General features: G+C 35.1%; 1 protein-coding gene across 1 annotated transcript in view; it reads right to left on the reverse strand.

The window, feature by feature from the left end:
• The window catches only part of DNAH7 (dynein axonemal heavy chain 7), a 118,951-nt gene that overhangs the window by 33,995 nt on the left and 66,061 nt on the right, over positions 1 to 18,895 (reverse strand). Inside the window, 8 exon segments of the mRNA XM_026091747.1 lie at positions 4,049 to 4,212; positions 6,349 to 6,534; positions 7,678 to 7,858; positions 9,173 to 9,519; positions 13,312 to 13,642; positions 14,692 to 14,921; positions 15,794 to 16,666; positions 17,863 to 18,082. Coding sequence (XP_025947532.1) covers positions 4,049 to 4,212; positions 6,349 to 6,534; positions 7,678 to 7,858; positions 9,173 to 9,519; positions 13,312 to 13,642; positions 14,692 to 14,921; positions 15,794 to 16,666; positions 17,863 to 18,082 — 2,532 coding nt within the window.

Consider the following 18,895-nt stretch of genomic DNA (forward strand, 5'->3'; position numbering starts at 1 on the left):
GGAAAGCAAACAGAGGATCTGAAATCTGAATGTTAGAGTTGAGGACAGTAAGTTATTGCAGCTGAAATGGATAAACTTGACCTTGAAAGAAAAAAGTTTAGATGAGTATAGAGGATACTTATGGCATCTGTCTAGTTGCTAAAGCTGAAGTATTATCCACACATCTATGTTTCCAAAGGTTAGCCCTATGAAGCACAATTTCAGCTGTTATGTATGAAAATCCAACATTCATTCTACTGTGAAAAAAAAGAATTATACAGATGCCCTTTAGTCTAGTCACTAATAGTTCATTCACCAGTGCTATACAGTATTAGACTCCTCAAGCAGTGAGAAGAATTTTCATGTGAACAGTAGCAAAAATTAAAGATTTATTTATGTTAGCAGGTTTCTGCAATAACATACTTTAAAAAAGATACATATGTAATAGCTGAAAGTCAGTAACAATGTATTGGCAAGTAYACTAGACAGACCAGAGATGTTTTTTGTTTACAGTCATAGCAAAACCAAGTCCAAATAAAAATCATAACTGCTCATGCAAGGTCACAGGCTTAGCCCATTGTCAGCATCTGGTTCTGTATTTAATAAAACTGTGTTAGTGCCATATCTCAGCCATCAGTAGGCATATTAATAGTCTAAAGTCAATCATTAGTGAGCAGTAGATATTTCTCGATGTTAAAATGCTGATGGTCAGTTCCCATGCTATGCATTGTCATACGAATCACCGATGTTTGCATTGATTGGGACAGCAATACATACCGGATGAACTCTGCCCAGGCGAATATAAGTCTGGAGTAACTGATGTGAGACAAAGATGTATATGTATGAGAATACCACATAAGAATATAGAATCATCTTAAATTTGAAAGGCAATAATATTAGAGTTTTGTGGGATCCATACTTTCTTTCTATGAGGTACTGAGATATGAGAATTTGTTTCATTTTCCAAATAAGAATGAGAATATCTTAAAACGCACAGAACTTTCCAAAATGTTTTAGATCAAATAATATATCATTAGAGAAAATCAAAGTATTTTATTTAGATTTAACTTAAAATAATTACAAAATGAAAAACTTCAAAACAAAAAAGTGATTTCAAAATGAAAAATAAATCCTTCTTTATCAGAATTTTTTTCAACTTATTATAACACTACTGTCATACTACTGACATTCCAACAGGAAGCTCCAGTTTCAACAGCCAAGCCTTTAACTATAAAAAATATCAAATAAATTCCAATACCTCACACATGGAAGCAAGTTTCTGTTATGGACTCAATCACTGGATTAGTAGGCCAGTGAGGCTTGAGAAGAATCTGGCTGGTTTTTTTTCAGTTTGATTTAATACAAGCTAAGTTCTGAAGTTCTTTTTTTCACACTTTTCTTTCAAATGCCTTAGGCTATGTCTCAGAATCAATGATTCAGGTCTCCCAAGCTATTATAGGCTTACTAACACACACATTCTCTTACCAAAAACTTCACTGTGGCTAAATGCACTCTGCGCTTTTGAAACCCTGTTGTAGTGACAAGGCAGCAAGACAAAATACAAGCTTAGCAAAGGAGTTTCTGAACCACAAAAACTTTATTGTTAAAAAGTTCAGTAGTTATGAACTTTAAAACAGAACTCCTAAAATGAACACTGATCTGGACTGAATCACTCCCTTTGTATGAGTCCAAGATTTGACCAAGGATCCTAGCTCAAAAAGCAAGCATTAGATTCACAAGACAAAGTTTATGCTTTTAGATACAAGTTCAACATAAATACATTACTGGCATTAACTATCTCCTCTCCAAATGTCATAGACTCCTAAACTCTGTATTTTTGCTAGCAAAGCCCTGTGCAGTTGCCTCAGTTTTGATCATTAGGCGTAAGTGATGAGCCTACAGATCTTTCAGTATTAATCTCAAATTTGAGATAATCCACAAAATAGAAGATCACCAATTTACACTGCAGGATATGATCCAGAAGATACCATACCTATCCAGAAAAGGAGGTGCTGGTAATAATTACACCTATTTCCTAAAGGATCATTAGTTATGTCTCTGTATATGGATTTCAGAGCTATCAGCTCTCTTGCAGACGTAAACATCTAATCCAGCCATTTCCCACTGCACTAAGGGATTCAACTGGTCCCATACACAATCCCCGTTTCCCATGCTGGTTGGGCTGCAGTGCCTCACGGCCAGCCTCACATGCGGCGCTTTGGTCACACCACAGCACAGAACACTTGAAGCATTACGGGATTACTGGCACAGTACCTATCCCACAGGTCTTTGCATCTACTTATCCATAGCCTTCTCTAGCAAACTACACATGCTATACACAGTATTTGTCCGTTTTGTACGTTAACAAGTGATCACGAAGATTTTTATCATAGCTCTCATCACAGCATGTTTTTAGAGCCCAATCCTTTTCCTGAAATCATATGATCCTTATTTGGGCCTGAAGCATGTTAGCTTTAAGTTCTTTAAGGACCAGGCTGTGGGACAAGACGACGACTTTGTGCAGTCCCATTCATACTGCCTATTAAAGGGGTCCCTCCGCTAACTCAAACACCAAAGCTCTCTTGGCTTTTGTCTAGGAAGATGCCAGGTTGTTCTGCTCCAGAAGGGATCCTGGGAATAACTAGTCTGCATGAAGTATTGACAATTAGGGGGACAGGACCTTGAAGAAAACAGACTCCAAGTTGTCAGCAGAGATATACCTGTTCACCCTTCATCCAGTATCAAAAGCTGTCACACGGATGTAGAAGAGCCATATCTAACTCCCAACCATGCCTGAAGTGATCTGAAAGCACGCCCTTCAGAAATTAGAAGAGTGCCGTAAGCCAGAGGATGTTGCCTATCTCACCCTTTCTTGTTGAAGCTGTTTAGCAGTGCACAGAATAAAAGGAAAGGAACAGAGGAAGAAACTGGCAGACAGAGTGGTTAGGATCATCATCGGTAAGAAAGAGATCAGAATTTCAGTCCCTATAGTCAATAAGCTTTTCAAATATTTTATATGAAGTCATTTTCATTCCTTTTCTGGCCCACAAATTCTCTCTGTTCTAAGTTTTTGTACCTCCCTTACTGCCTTCAGTGAAAGATGTATACGGGCCTTTTTTTTTTGGTACTGTGCCGCAGCATCACAAAGATGCAACTCATCAGTGTACAAATCAACACTTCCAAACCATCAGGGTTTTAAATGCTAAAGATGTAGTTGCAAGCCTGGATGTTAAAACATTGTACCAGTTAGCAAAATAAGCATCTGGGAAACTATTTATAGATAAGGGACCAAAACATTATCTATAGTATCTCCAGTGGCATCTTAGAGAAAATATATGGCTCTCAAAAAAAGATCAGCAAAATAACCTTCAGTAGCTTTGCATAAGCACCTCTTGGTAGTGACTGATTCCAGCATAATTCTTTAAAATTACAGAGCTTTAGCTTTATAAAGGAGGATTACTTCCATACCTACTGATTATACTACCAGAATAGTATTCAAAATTCTATTGCCCCGCTTCTCCACTGCTCATGACTTTAAAATAGTGATAAAGCCAAACTGCAGAACACAAAATTTATCACTTGGTATTTCTCCTGTGAATAACTTCCCTGTTACTCAATCCAACATAAAAGATTTTATACATACATGACATATATATTTGCCTCAAGGGTAATTAATAGAGATCAAGAATCTTTTTTTGTCTTGATGCTTATCTAGAGACTGTCTGAAGCATGGACAAAGCATTTTAGGATTTCTTAAACTGAAGAGTAATCCAATCTGTAACTTGTTCTTGGGAAAAAAAAAAAGAGTGGTATCATTATAGCAATCCATAGAAGTAAAAAAGGAGGGGAGTGAATTCACATACCTAAAAACTTCACATTATAAAGTTAAAATGAATTATTATTATTATTTCTTAGAAATTGAAAAACAGAAGTCCTTTCCCATTTTATAACTCTGGTTGTTAAACTGGCTATAAAATAGAAAACTCCATCTATAAAAGTAATAACTGAACAGCACATTGTAAGAAGATATTTAACAAAAATTATTCATTGTGAAAAAATTTTTACTTACGAGGTAATGATGCCATTATCAATAGAAAACGTGTCAGATGGTAATCCAGCAATATTCCAAGCTCTGATTTTCACAGGTTCTCCCAAGGTGTTTGTTAAGGAAAAATCATCAGAACAAGGAATGTCTTTTGTTTTACATAGTAATGTCCACTCTTTAGTTTGCATCTAGGTAAGAAGATAATAAATATTAACTCAAGTTCTGTCTATACACAAAATTTCCAAATCCATCAAAAATCTATTTTTAAACTTCCTCCTATACCAATTGCTACATATAAGTTCACTGTATGTTCAGATGCAAATAAACTCATGCTTATGTATAAAAAGTCTAAAAATGTCTCAAAGTATTTTTGTATGTGATTTCTATATATGAAAACAGCTTATTTGTTCAGAGCCTTAGTGTGAGTTTATCTTTTCATTAGTATTCTTCTATAAAAGAAGACTATAAAATGAGCATAGAATACACATTCTAACAAAAAAACATAAAATCTTCAACATATTCAACTTGCAAGTCATCAGAAATGAGCTCTTGTCAGGAATTAGTCAAAAATAACAGCTCAACAGTTTTACAGTTGCTTTTCACTATTCTCTGTATCATGCTAACTCAACACAGTTGTGTAAACTGCTTCATCTATACCTATGTGCAAGATGCATAATACTAAAATGAAGACAGACACCTTTAAATATGTAATCCAAATAGCATATTCCACAAGGAAGAATCTTTCTAAAGAAGAAAAATTTATACAAATAGCCTGTTCACATGAAAGGCACAAGCTTGTATGAAAACTAAGCATAAGGTAAAAGAAGCATGTTGTAGTATTCTAACTAAAAACTAGTTATCACAGCCTCAAGCATCAAAAATCAGAAATGCAGCATTAAAGGAAATAGCCTTAGGGCTAAAGACATTCCTAGATAGGATTCACCAATTTGCATAAAACAAGGTTATTAGTCCAAAAGTAACTTGGGGGGGGGGGGAAGAATAGAGGAAAATAAACATTAGAGCACAAGAAATGAAGGAGTTCACAAGTTCACAAAAGCAGTTACGCCACCCAACAATTCCTAAAAGAGGTACCTAGCCAATATGTGTTACCACAATCATGGGAATAAGAACTAGCATCCAGTAATCCATAGCTACAGTTAAACAGAGGAAAAAAAAAAACAAAAAAACTATGGAATCAGAAAGAATGAAAACCTCTCACTAAACTTTTCAGATGAAACAAAACTGTAGATAGTTTTAATGAATCAGTATGCAAATGTGTCTGTCTCTTACAAAAATCATCTGCACCTATATCTACGCTTGCCAGGAATACAGTTCAGCATTGCTTAGCTTCTTTCACCAAAAGAAGTACCCAGACACAATGCAGGAGTTACTGAAAATTCAAGTTATATGCATGAAAGAGAACACTTGCTCAAAATTATGTAACCGAGAATGGTAATGACTGCTGACTTAAGGGTAACGCTCACATTTTAAAGCTTTAAAATATTAACATTAAAGTGTGGACATTATGAATAAAACATCAGTTTGAAAGAATGGAACAGAATTTTCTGAAGAAAAATGGACAAAGGAAGTACATTGAAGGAAAAGTTGAAATAAGGATTACAACCACATTTCATGTTCAAATAAGGCACATAGATTTTATCTGTCTTAATTTTCAGCGATTTATGACAACCTGGATCTGTTTTACAAAAGAGATGGACATTCATTTCTCCAGCTGAATTCAGTGGGAATTTCTGTTGTTCAAAAAGCTTTGAAAGTGAAGCTGATCTTGACATCCCAAAATTGAGATATCTAAAATCAGTTGCCAATTTAAAATTCTTTTCTATACAGAATTTCCATTTATTTCACAGAGAGCTACAGGTACAAACTTGCTATGATACTGGGCTACTGTATCTTTTGTCTCTTTTTATACAGAATTACTGCACTTTCAAAACTTGCTTAATTGTGCTGCTGCAGAAATAGACACTAATTCTGTTTTATTTGAAGTTAAGGAGAATTTAGCCATTGAATAGAATAGGGTCAAGCAGAGCCATGAGGTATAAAGTCCCTGGCAATTACTTTAGAGACAAGAAAAGCAACCAAAGGACTCTATCCTTTATACAGTAATAAGTACTTTATAGTAATATGAAGGAAAATTTTCCTCCAGGATTCTTACAAAGAAAACTCAAAATCCTGAAGTACAGTTTCAGTTACATTTATGAATTCTGTTAAAAAGTAATTTTAAAATATAAACTTTACAACAGAAGAAAAACAAATGACATTTATATTGTTACAAAACATGGGGACAAAATTACTCTGCATATTACTTGTCTATAGCTGGATGTAAAGGCTCCTAGGTAAGCTACAATTCCTGATGAAATAAGTATATCTCCAGTCAAACTGATGTACTGCTTTCCCAGCTCCAAAGCAGTCTCATTCCAGCGAGTTTTTTCACCCCCAAGGCCTCCAATCAATTGTTCCGCTCGCTCTAGTTTTTTGCTGCATAAGTGAACCTCAGGAAAAGAAAAAAAAAGAAAATACTGATTATATTATGTGATCACTTTTAAGACATTTTACAAATATTAAAAGTATTCAAAAGTTATTTTCCTGTGCATCTGTTTTCTTACATAAATTCATTAAATAAAAAGAAAACATCTTCTGATTACAGTGGAAATGTCTGAAGAAGGAAAATAATCTATGTGACATAGTGTCTCAATACAGCACAGTAAAGTCCATGAAATTTCAAAGTTATGTTTTCATCCAAACAAAGTAAGAAGATCAGCATAAAACATGCAATTCAAGGTAGCTCAGTACATGATATGGAAAATATTAGTTGTCAAGGAAATGACCTACAGGTCATAAGGTAAAGACTAAAAACTCCTTAAGGAGGTCACTGTTTTATGAAAGTAGGTATGTCTTTTCCTGCAAAAAACATCCTTATGAATACATAGTCTCCATTTCTGTTGTTGTGGTAGTTTTTTAATTAAGCAGTCCTTTCAAATATGTTTGTAATTTGAAAAAAAAAAAGGAAAGAAAAAAAAAAGATGCAACAGTAATATAATCCAGCTCTGTTAGAATTCCTTAAGGAATTAAGGCCTCATTTTAAAGTCTACTCTTTTTGTAGCAAAACCTCAAGATGTACTGCAAATCTTAAAAGAAAAAAAGTACCGTCTTCTAAACGTTGCCTCTTTCTATATGCATAATAGCTATTTAGCAGACAGGAACAGAGTATACCAAAAACATTCTCACAAGTGCATTGGCAACACCAAAGCCTCAGAAGGCTTAAATAAACTTTCAAAACCTTAAATATACTCACCTGCAAGTTAATGATGAATCAAACTGTTAGAATACTCGTTGAAAATTTATCACCTCACAACAAAGCAGATATGGGTGGGGATATAAAAGAGTGCTATTACGAGGGGAAAAAATCACAGAATCTATAGTTTTTATTACTTTAAAGCATTTATTCACCATGCTTTGCCCATTCATAACTTCAAGACCACTGCAGTGAAATAAAAAGGTTGTAATCCAAAAGTAAGACTTGTTTAACAACTGGCCATACTGAAAGTCAAAGGGAAAAATACCTTTTGACAAAAAAGTAGATCTTAAATAACTTTTTCTGAAAATCAACAATACTCATCTTTTGCACCATATACCTGATTTTCCAAGTCAGCCTTCTCCTGTTTCTTGGATTCCAGTGTCTGCTGGAGTACAGCCAATTTGTCCTGAACCTCCTTCAGTGCTGCTTGTTTCTTTCTTAGACCATCCATAGCAATCTTTAATTTTCCTTCAGCTTGATTCAACTTTAGCTTTTTGGGTGCAACATTTTTTGCCACTCTAAATAAACCCAAAGAATAAATTAAATATCTGAAAGATACACGCTCAGTCCACTCTTACTATTAAAAAGTTAACATAGGAAAGATAAAGGAAAACCTCATCAACTCATAGATCATGCAACATTTTGCTCCATAATCTGATAATATCTGAAGACAATTGGTATTTATTTCATTACCTGTTTATATGCTGAGACTGACTTATTTAAGCAGTTTCTGCAGTATTTTCTGTAAGAACAGGTAATGATTAAAAGTGAAAAGGGTTACTGCATAAGTTCACGCCAACATGCTTCCAAACTGTGTGTCCCATTTGATCGCTATTTAAAATTCATTATGGATTTGCACCTTTAAAAATACACAAATTTATTAAAGTACACTCACAGTAACTGTACACATGCAAATAGGCAACTATGTGTACATATATATATATATATATAAATAAAATAAAATATAGCTTTTCACATTCAAAGATCTATTTTCCAGAGTTGAGGATTTCAATATTTTACACAGATACTTTTGTGAGCAGAAAATTGGAAGTAACATTTATTTGAAAACATTTTCCATTTATCTTTCTTAAAAAACAGGCAAGAAAACATGCTAGAATGTTCCTATACTCAACTAAAACAGTATTTCACAAGTGTTAGCTTCATAATTAATGAATCTCCCACCTCCCCCCCACACACACTGGTATAAGCATACTCCTTTTGAAGTCCTCCTATTTTGGTTAATTTTCTCTCTGACAATGGTATTTATAATGTTTAAAGTCATTCTCAAATTCAGAACTCTACCAGGCATATATTTACTAATATTTTTAGTCAATTAACAAAATAACTCTCAAATGAAGGTATGTCCTCTTACCATGACTCAAATTTCAAATTGTAGGTTAATCTTAGGCACCCAGTGCCCATTTGTGGTTAAATGCGGGTTCCAGATGTTTCAAAAAGAAAACTTCATCAAAAGTAAGCACAGGTTTTTCCATGGGTCAAATACCATGCGTAACAAAAAATATCCTTGAGGCTTGATGTGATTGTCAGAAACTTCCAAAGACATTTCAATATTGCCTCTATTGCTATTCAATAACCTAAGTAGTAAGGTAACTTTTTTGCTTATTGAAGAGTTCAACATTGCCTCCGTACCTTCTCAGAAAAATCCAGAACTGAAAATCAGGCTCTACACCTTAACATCAGCTGTACTATAGCAATCTTTATGACTGTTTATCTGCACATATTTCAGACTAATAAGAAKTAATTTTAAATCTCTTTTGGTATTACAATAAAACAATCTCTTTACTTTTTTTTTTTTTTTAATACATACTTACATATCATAAAACTCCATGGCTATGACCCATTTGCACAGACCCTCTGCTGCCGTGGAAGCATTTCGAATCTTCTCTGGTACAAACTCAGGATTTGTAAGATACTGTTTTCTTATGATAGCCATGTAAGCTGGGGGAATGTTATCTTTGTCATATTCATGAAAAGACTGAAGAAATCTTATGTCACCCAGAAGTCTCTTAGCTGGACCCCAGAAATCCTCCATTTTTTTTCCAGAACCTGTTGGATCTGGAATTTTATCTGCTTTGATGCCTTTAAGGATGCATATAGCTTCCATTACAAGCTTGACACCAGCAGGAGGACTCTTCATGGACTTAATCTCTGTAATATCCTTAAAACAAACAAACAAAAATACCCTTAGAGCTCTGAGCATGGTTTTGGATTAATTTTTCTATTACAATACAAAAAAACTCCTTTTTATGTCAAGATACTATTTTTCCAAGCACATTTACTATTCCCATTCTTTATATATTTAAGTACGCTATGATCTCTGATTCATAGCAAAAGCCTGCCTAGTCCATACATATCTCATTTTCTTTTTAAAATACTTATATTTCAAATTTTCCATTCTTTCTAACCCTTTCGTAAGATCCTATGCAGGTTAAACTAACATTGACACCTGCACAAAAAAAAAACCCTTGAAATCTAGTCAACAATCAGTTTAGAGGAGAAAAAAATTCTTATCTGTAATTTATTTTTTAGTAGGACTTTTTCTGTTCCTTAATCAGTAGTGGGCATTGCACTTCAACTGTGAAATTTAGATGTTCCAGTGTGATACTCTGCCCTTCAGTTCAAACTCTAACACAGCACTTCCAAGTTTACAGGATCACTTCAGCAGTGAATCAGTAAATTTAAGATACTATAAAATAAAAACTACCCTGAACAAAACTGTATATTTAAGCCCCCAACAGAAAAATAAATCAATTAGTATTCTGGTCTGTTACTATACTCCCAAAGTGAGCTGAATGAGGGAAGAAGCAGCTAAGGAAAGAAAATCATTTGGTAAGAAATTTTTCTTCCTATTACACAGCTTCTCTCTTCATTCATTAGTAATAACAAGTATTGATAGTATAAGAAATAGTAGGAAATGAGTAAGCAAAGTTTTAACTGCTATTATAGAATAATAATATAAAAGAATGAAACAGTTGTAGACACATGTGCACAACTATATTAAACAAGAGGTTTGTAAACTAAAGATTTATGTAAAATCATTATTTCCAAAGAATACTTCTACATGGAAACTAAAATATTCTAAGAGCCTTTCTCAGAGAATGCTCACGCATTTTTTCTCCAATGCATTTAAGGATTTCTAGATTCTCTTGTTTATCTTGCCAATTGGTGTCAGATTTTGGCAGCTTGCCCATGGTCTCTTTGAGATCTAGGACCTTGGCACTTTGGATAAAAAGAGGTATCTTTTGAGTTCTGGGAATGTTCATTTATGCCACAAAAATGCAGAGAAATGGTCTTGACTGGATAAAATAAAAAGAGAATCATTTCCATGGAACTGTGAAACAATGCTGCTGGAGCTACAACCTTTTTTTAAAAATAGCAAGAGCAACCCAGCAAAATGTTCAAGCAAGGGAAAGAGGGAGAGCAGGTAAATAAGACCAGTGAATTGCAATGAGGCAGTCAGAAAACTGACTGACAGGATCTCCAGGAAAAGAAGTGTAAGAGAAAGAACACTCAAAGAAAGTTAGCTGCTCCAGGAAACTATTGACCCAGTGGGGACAAGGGCTGTAAGTAGAGTAAGAGGTCATCATAAATGCTAAACACAAACTGAGCTGCAATTAACAAGCAATATTGAATGTAACAAGAAAAATTCTGTAACTACAGTAATTGTAAGACAAAACATGAGAAGTATTGGTTAAGTACTCAGTGGATAGGGAGAGACATCAGCAAATGACATATACAGACTCAAAATGTTAATGCTCTTTGCATCTGATATCTCTAAAAGGTGAGCTGTGAGTAGGTGACTAGCACAACTGATAATACTGTCAAAACTGAGCCAAGATTTGACCAAGTGTCTACCCCAGGTCCAGAACTATGCAGTATTTTCATTAATGATATCAATGATGGAACAGAGAATATGCTCATTAAATCTCCAACCAACAGAAAGTTGGGAGTAAATGCAAATAAATTGAAAGAGAGGACAGTAATTCAAAATGATCTTGACAAATGGGAAAATGGTCTGAAAAAAGAAAAAGTATATTAGAACTAGTACAAAAAGAAAGAAAGAAAAAACAAAGAAATGGAAAGCAATGATTATGTAATAGAGACTGACATGGTGTTAGCAAGTATCACTACACGTCAGCACTATTAAGAAACAGATAAACCTCAAATTAGAAATGAGATAATCCTCCTCTACTCTTCACAGCATTTGGCTAAACCACAGCTGAAATACTATATTCAACTTTGGGCAATACACCAGAAATAAATATATGGAGAAAGTCTGGAAAGAATAACCAGAAAAGCTGATTTGATTTATGAGAAAAGATTTWAAAAATAGGGATTACTTAGCTTAAAAAACAGAATACTGAAGGTGGTGAGATGGATGATACCATCTTTCACTGCATAAAAGACAAAGAAGAAAAGAATTATCTGTTGTCCAAGTCCACAGGGAGGAAGACAGAAAAAAAAGGTTAAATTATAATGAGGAAGATTAATGGCAACCACAAGGAAAGTCTTCCTAATTATAAAAGTGTAATAAGTGAAGCAGATTACAAGTGGAGGACACAGCAACTGGAAGTTAAGAACATCAGACAAATGTCAGTCAGGAAAGACAGAAGTATAGCTGACCTCTGCCTTGAGATAGTGATGCACTAGATAATTTCCTGAGGTCCTTTCCAGTTTTGTATTTTAGTGACTTTATACATATATTCCTGTAAAACTTAGATGTCAATAGCAAAATAACACCTGAAATTACACTTTTCCTAATCCTTGGTGAACGCTGGGCTGCACTAAGTTCCAAAGTTCCTTCTGAGGGTAAAAACTCATTTCAGCAGTCCTGAATTACGTATAGTTCTGTTTTTCCAGACAAGGCACTTTTCTGCATATTATATAAATAAGTTTATGTACACAATTCACAGCCTGTGCCCTGCTCAATTTACCATTAGCATTGGCCTGGGTGAATCAAAAACAAGAGTCCTGTACTGGTACTGTAAGTTCTCCCATACACAGGGCTTTTGTGCTCATCATGCACTTGACTAGATTTTGAGGAAAAACTCCCCCCCCCCCCTTGGAAGTTTCTACTCCAGTTTTCTTTCTCTTGTATTATCATATTATCTTCTTGGACACATTAGGCACTGACAGCAGCTGAAGTATTGCTTCATTAGCCATCAAAGTGTCTTTCTTGCCTCAGCTAAGTAATTTCTTGTTATTCACAGGTATAATGCAATTGTCTTGAAGTGACAAAGAAGCCATTCATGTCACAAATCATGCCAATGATTTGAATATGAGAGAATCTAAAATTTCTGATACCAAACAACCATACCTGTAAATAGCAAACCACTTGCTTGCTATCTAAGAGGCTTTCCTTAATATGTATTTGCAAATCTTTCAGTAGCAATAGGTGAAGCACACAGTTCATACCCACTATTACAATCTGGGAGACTTCCTTTCATCCCACCATAGGCAAATCATCATCTAGGCATGGAAAACCTGAATATCTATAAAACCAGAAGTAGCAGCCAACACTGTCATACTCTTATGAATAGTGGTCCCTTAAAGGGGGAAGGACCACAGAATTTCAACCTCAAATTCTAGACTCTGAAAGACTGGATGTAAAAATATCAGTTAACAGGCTTGCAGTTTCTGAATAAGAAAGAAAAAAGCATACTTTTTCTAATTTCTCAATTGTTGATTCAAAATATTTTTATAACTATCAATTTTGAAATGTCTAGAATAATAAATATTTGATCTTTTAGTCCATAAAATTTAATTATAGCTTTTTCACCAGCAAGTAAAGACAGAATAAGATTTTGCTTTTTAAAACTGAAAGATTTCAAGAAGTTACTAAACTATAAACCTTTGTATCAGTCTAATGCGAAAGCTGAAAAGGCAACGTCCCATGCTTTTGTTTGTCTGAATACCTCTCCAGTGTGTAAATATATATCGTTAGCCATACCTGCGCAGTAAGAATGTTAAGGGCAGCCAGAGCACTTTCTAAACAAGGCATGGCTTGTGCTAAGTCAGCATCACATTCGTCTTTGATGGCTTTTGCAGCCATAGCTTGTTCTTTTGCCATTATTTCATCAGCTTTAACAATTTTTTCAGTTTTGGCTACTTCCAAGGATTCTTTTTTAATAACCATCATCATCTCATTAACCTGCTTGCTAGCTTCCTGCAACTGAGGATGCAGAGCTCCCAGCTCAGATTGCATCAAAGCTACTTGAGATGCAGCAGAGTCCAGTTTCTCCAAGCCAACTTCATATCTTCTTCTCATTTTCATCACCTCACTGAAAATAAATAGCATTTAATTATAAAGATATTTGATGCTACTCTCAATATTCAAATGCTCTGCCAAACTTGTTTTATTTGCTCAACAAAGCAAACACAACAGGAATTACTTGAGCCATAATGTTTAACTATTCTAGCATGTATACTCACAGAACAGGAAATAGATAAATAAGTGTCAGGAACAGCTTTGCTGGCAGAAGCTACAAAAATCAACACGACACAATATATTACAGACAGGAAAAGCAGAGGGAGGAGACAGGGATAGATTCATGTAGATGATTAGTCAAGCTGCGGTTGGAATAGGATTAATATCATTGGGAAAATCATTTTAGCAGCAGAATGTGAACAGCTCTCCTGACAGCCAACTGTGTATATCAAAAAATTCCTTTTTGGAATTGGGTCACTAAGGCTTTGGGTCACTACTTTCAAGATTATATTTCTTTATTTCCTGACTAATATACCCCACTACCTTTTGAGTTTCTTGATGCACATAATAAGTCACATAGCCCACTGGTTAAATTAAGCATTTGTCTTAATTCGCACGGCACTGTCCTATCAATGGGCAGGAGAGGAATAAAGAGGAGGAACTTTCCCTCCCTTGCCATGAGAGAAGAACAGACATGCACATGCATACAGAGGTCCTTTCTGCAGAGGCACAGCTGTACCGCACTAGGAAGCTAACAGCACCTAGCAGCTCAGGAAGTTGGTACCACACAGGTAGTGTGGTACCACACAATTGGAACCACACAGGTAGCAGGCTGCATTAATTACTCTTGTAGTATAATATATATAATCAACATACAGCAACATGACTATGGATGTTAGAAGTGGACTAAGGTAAGAAGATTTTGCAAGAGTCAAGTCAGATCTTCAGTCCAATAAGCAAGCATGTGTCCTTAGGAATACATTTAATCTATCTACCATTCTGTCAGTTTAAATTAACTCAGAGCACTTCATCCATTTTGTTCATATTAGCTACAACAGATAGAAAACAATATTTTGGGTGAACTTTGGTTCCTCTAGAAAAGTCCACATTAAAAATCCTCACCTGCGCTTCTTTTCCAGTAGAATTTTGAAAGTGGAGATCAGTTCCAAGTATGAGGTAGGTGTAACAYAGTTGTGTCTTTGAAGCTCTGCATGGTATAAGTCAGATAAAACAATGGTGGATGTATGAAAGCTTTTACACATATCAATACAGCCACTCCGAGTTTCTTTTGACATTTCAATATCTTCTAAGAAGTGAGAGGCAACAGCTTCTAATGCATCTTCTGGCCATGTCTAAAACAAATGGATAAATACTTCTCTCATATTCAGAATTTCACATTCATAAACCTCAAAACACTTTCCAAAAATGTATCTTTACCCCATGTCATAGATGAAGACACTAAGGCACAGAGAAGTGACTCGATCTAAGATCACCAGAGAGGGCAATAACAGAACTGGAAAGAACCCAGTTACCTGGGTATTCAGTTCAAGCCCACTGTTTTATTTCATCTAGTAGAAACACTGTTATTAAAAGGAAAACTTTGCATTCTCAATACATCCATAGGAGTCTATAACTATCTCTTTGTTCTTCCTCTTCAAAGCAAGGTTTACAGATACAATAGTACATTTTAAAACTTCATGAACTTTGAGTTCCTCAAATTCTTTATATGATTAAATTCTACATCTTTAATATCGTGTGTAAGCTCTTTTGCATATAACATTAAGATGGAACGCAGTGTTACTGCAGAGTAGTTGGAAGAAAAATCTGGTTTTCTGCATCAAGAGATGTCTGTATTTTTGATGGTATTTCACTTTCAAACTCTTTGGCAACCTACACTCTGATAGCCCTGGCAATAGAAGATATGACTACGTACTTACTTCAGTAATGTCTACAGTACTGTGTTCACTCAGTTTTATTCTTATATCAAAATCAGACAGTTATTTTCTTGGTGATTTTGCATTCTGCCTTTCCTGGCCTTCATCACAATCAGGATGGTTCTAACAGTGTAAGTAAGTTAGAACACGACACTAAGAAAATCCAAGATGTTTTTCACAGCTAATTTGACCAAAGAGAATTACTTGCTACCAGAAGAGTTGAAGTCATGTTTCTAAAGCATTTCCATTAGAATAACAAGCACAAAGCACAATTAACTCTTTGTTTTTACCTGAAACCAGTCGAGTGTGCAGCAGTTGACAAGAGCTGAAAATTTTCTAAGACGGTTAYGGAAAGCATCTCCAATGGGACTCACTGCCAATACTACATGAAGCTGATCTCGGCAACGATCAGCAAACATGTTAAAAAGAGCTATAGGACTGCCATCAGTCTGTTTTGTCCTGTGTCGTTGGCGATCTATTTGACGCATTCGTTCACAAATTTCTTGCTTCTCATCTACTGCAAAGAGGTTTGGCACTTCACCTGCATTTAGTAAGTTGTTAATGTCTTCCAAGAATGACTCCTTTTTTATCTGTGTATCCGTAAACAAGAAGACTCCCTGCATTTCCCCTTCAGTAGAATTTCTCAGTATGATTTTTAAGTCTTCATGCCACTCACTGGTACCATAGCTTTTACTTATTTCAACCCAGAAAAGCATGTAATCAGCCATATGGGCTGCTAATCGAGTAAGAGATTGTCGGCCACTACCTCCAACACCAACAAGGAGGGCATGGCTTCGAGGCTGTTTCAGAATACGTGAAATTCTACAAATATGTTCTATAGCAAATCGGAACAAAACAAGCTGCATTGGTTTTTTGCTCATGTTATTAAACTCTTCAAGGTGACTCTCTACAACCAATCGCAATTGATCCACATTATTAATCTCCCTGTAGTTAGTGTCGTCTCTCTTAGGGTCATGAAAATCACAAAACATTAGGCTATGTAAGTCATCTTCTTCCACTCTTCCATCATTATTGAAGTCTAGATTCTGGAAAAGTTCGTGAAAGTCTTCATGTAAGTCATTTTTCACTACTTCTTGGATAAATCCAACAAGCCAGGCTCGATCAGGACCATCCACCAAACGATCGTAATATACTCTAAGAACCTGTATAATAAAATTATAATCCTTTTAATAGTTGCTTCTGCTCTTTAATTTACACTTATTTTAATTAAGATGAAAGAAATACAAATCTGAAAAAGATTTCAAAGTATAAATTATCTTAAACTTCACTACATAGAAAAAAAATAAAATAGGTGTTTAGAATCAATTTGAACAATTTTTGATGCCAGTAATATTACTTCTGAATTGAAGTGAAAATCCATATGGAAATATGCACATGCACGCACACACGCACACGTATTTATAAACACTATATATAAATGCATAAGAGACTGCTGCAGAGAGGAAGGGAGTATTTTGTTCTTTCTGCCATGACCAGATAGGACCAGTTATGAGTTTGTATTTCAGGAGACAAGACTGAAGTTGGGAGAGTGCTTGGAAAGGCTGAACTGCCTTCATCTTTAAGAATTGTAAGAAGCTTAGAAAGACATCTTCAGGAGTTACTTTATGTGATCCTGCTTTGGGGAAGGAGGATGTTCTGGATGATCGCCAAAGATCCCTTCTATGAGGACTTTATGTTGATTTGATTCTATGAACTGCATTCTTGCCTTAAAAACCATAACTAAATATTTAAAAAAAAYGACAGTTATCACTGACTTTGCTTTCTTTTAATCTGGGGGGATTCTGTACTTTATTCTTCTTATTTCTAAAAGGGATGATTCACTTCCACTCATCTAGTTTGTCAATTTTACTATGACAGAAAGACAGTATTTGCTGAAGACAGAAAACTCGAGAGTTTCTTCTAAAGGGGTCCCCGAAGGAAAAAAGAAAGTAGAGACCAAAATGTAGATGTCTTACATTTCCAGTGACCCTGGACTACTTGCTACTCTTCTCACTGTTGATTTGTTGCTTGGGAGGAAGGAGAGAAGAAACAGAAAGGACTGTGCAGTCATTCAGAGCAGCAGAGACTATATAATCATGCAAAAGTGAAGGAACTGACAATCAATTTCTCTAAGATATGATTCATACTTTGAAAAAGTTTGATTTCTTCTATCTGTACACTATCCATAATTAAAATCTTAGTTAATAAAACAAAATCCTTTTGCATGAATGTGATAGGAAATCATAGTTATTAGCTAATAGAAAAGTATATTGTAAAAATACTAATACAGCCCTGAGAAAGAAATCTGGACCTTCTTCTTATTTATAAAAATATCATTTCTTGGTTTTAGTTGATTTACCTCATGAACCCAGAGACGCTTTATTGTTCCTACAGATTCTGTTGTTTCAGGCCTTGACAGGCAAACACCTTGAATAACACGCGAAAAATCACGAAGGTTGAACAAATAGTGAGATTTGGCTGGAGTAGGAAGCAGATTCTTCATAGCTTCTTTATACATAGACATAGTTCCAGTAATCAATTGTGGCATCAATTCTACATATTCTGATGGAAAGCTGTAACTGACAGGTTATAAAAAGTGGTAAGAACAGAATGATTCTCACAATTCCATCATATTAATATGTGAATAAACAAATAATATATATGAATGCTGATTTACTTCTGAGCCTATGCCAGTTTTTAAATTCTGTGATTATACTTCCTCACAGACAGTTTTACAAATCTTAGTTCTCTTACTGGATTAACAGATTAACTCAGTCTGTGAATCAAATCTAGTAACTGTGGGACTCACTGACAAGTTTGCAGACATAAGTTAACTGATTCTAACTTTTTGTTTGTTTGTTTTGATTACTAACAACAACAATGGGGAAGACAGGACAAACAGCCCTTGCTCTCTTCTAGGATCTCTCTCCCTCAAAGGTTAAGAAGCTGTCAAAGCACAAACCTGGTCTAGAAACAGGATATAACAATCTTTTGGGACTTACCAGTCGGAACGGATAGAATAATGGAATCTGAAGCAACAAAACTATAAAAATTCCTAATAATGAAATTAAAATATATGCAGTGGTGAAAGGCCAAAAAAAGAGTCAGTTTCTACAGCCTTCTCAAACCTAAAAGCACTTTCCAGTTCTATTCTTAGAATAAAGACTAATGAAATTCTATTTTTATTTATTATACACCAAAGAATAGTGTTACGGAAATATCTCAACTAACTGAAGTAGCCTATTGAAAAAACTTCTCCATGGGAGTTTTTTAATATGAGCTCTAGTTCTACGGAGTAATGAACACCTCAAAAGGCATAGGATACCACAGATGCTCATTTCTTTTCAGGAGCAGGGACCTATAAACATGTCTTGGAGACTTCCTACCAGCAT

This window comes from Apteryx rowi, unplaced genomic scaffold, assembly GCF_003343035.1.
Source record: "Apteryx rowi isolate R43461 unplaced genomic scaffold, aptRow1 scaffold_92, whole genome shotgun sequence".
In the NCBI taxonomy this organism is placed as follows: Eukaryota; Metazoa; Chordata; class Aves; order Apterygiformes; family Apterygidae; genus Apteryx; species Apteryx rowi.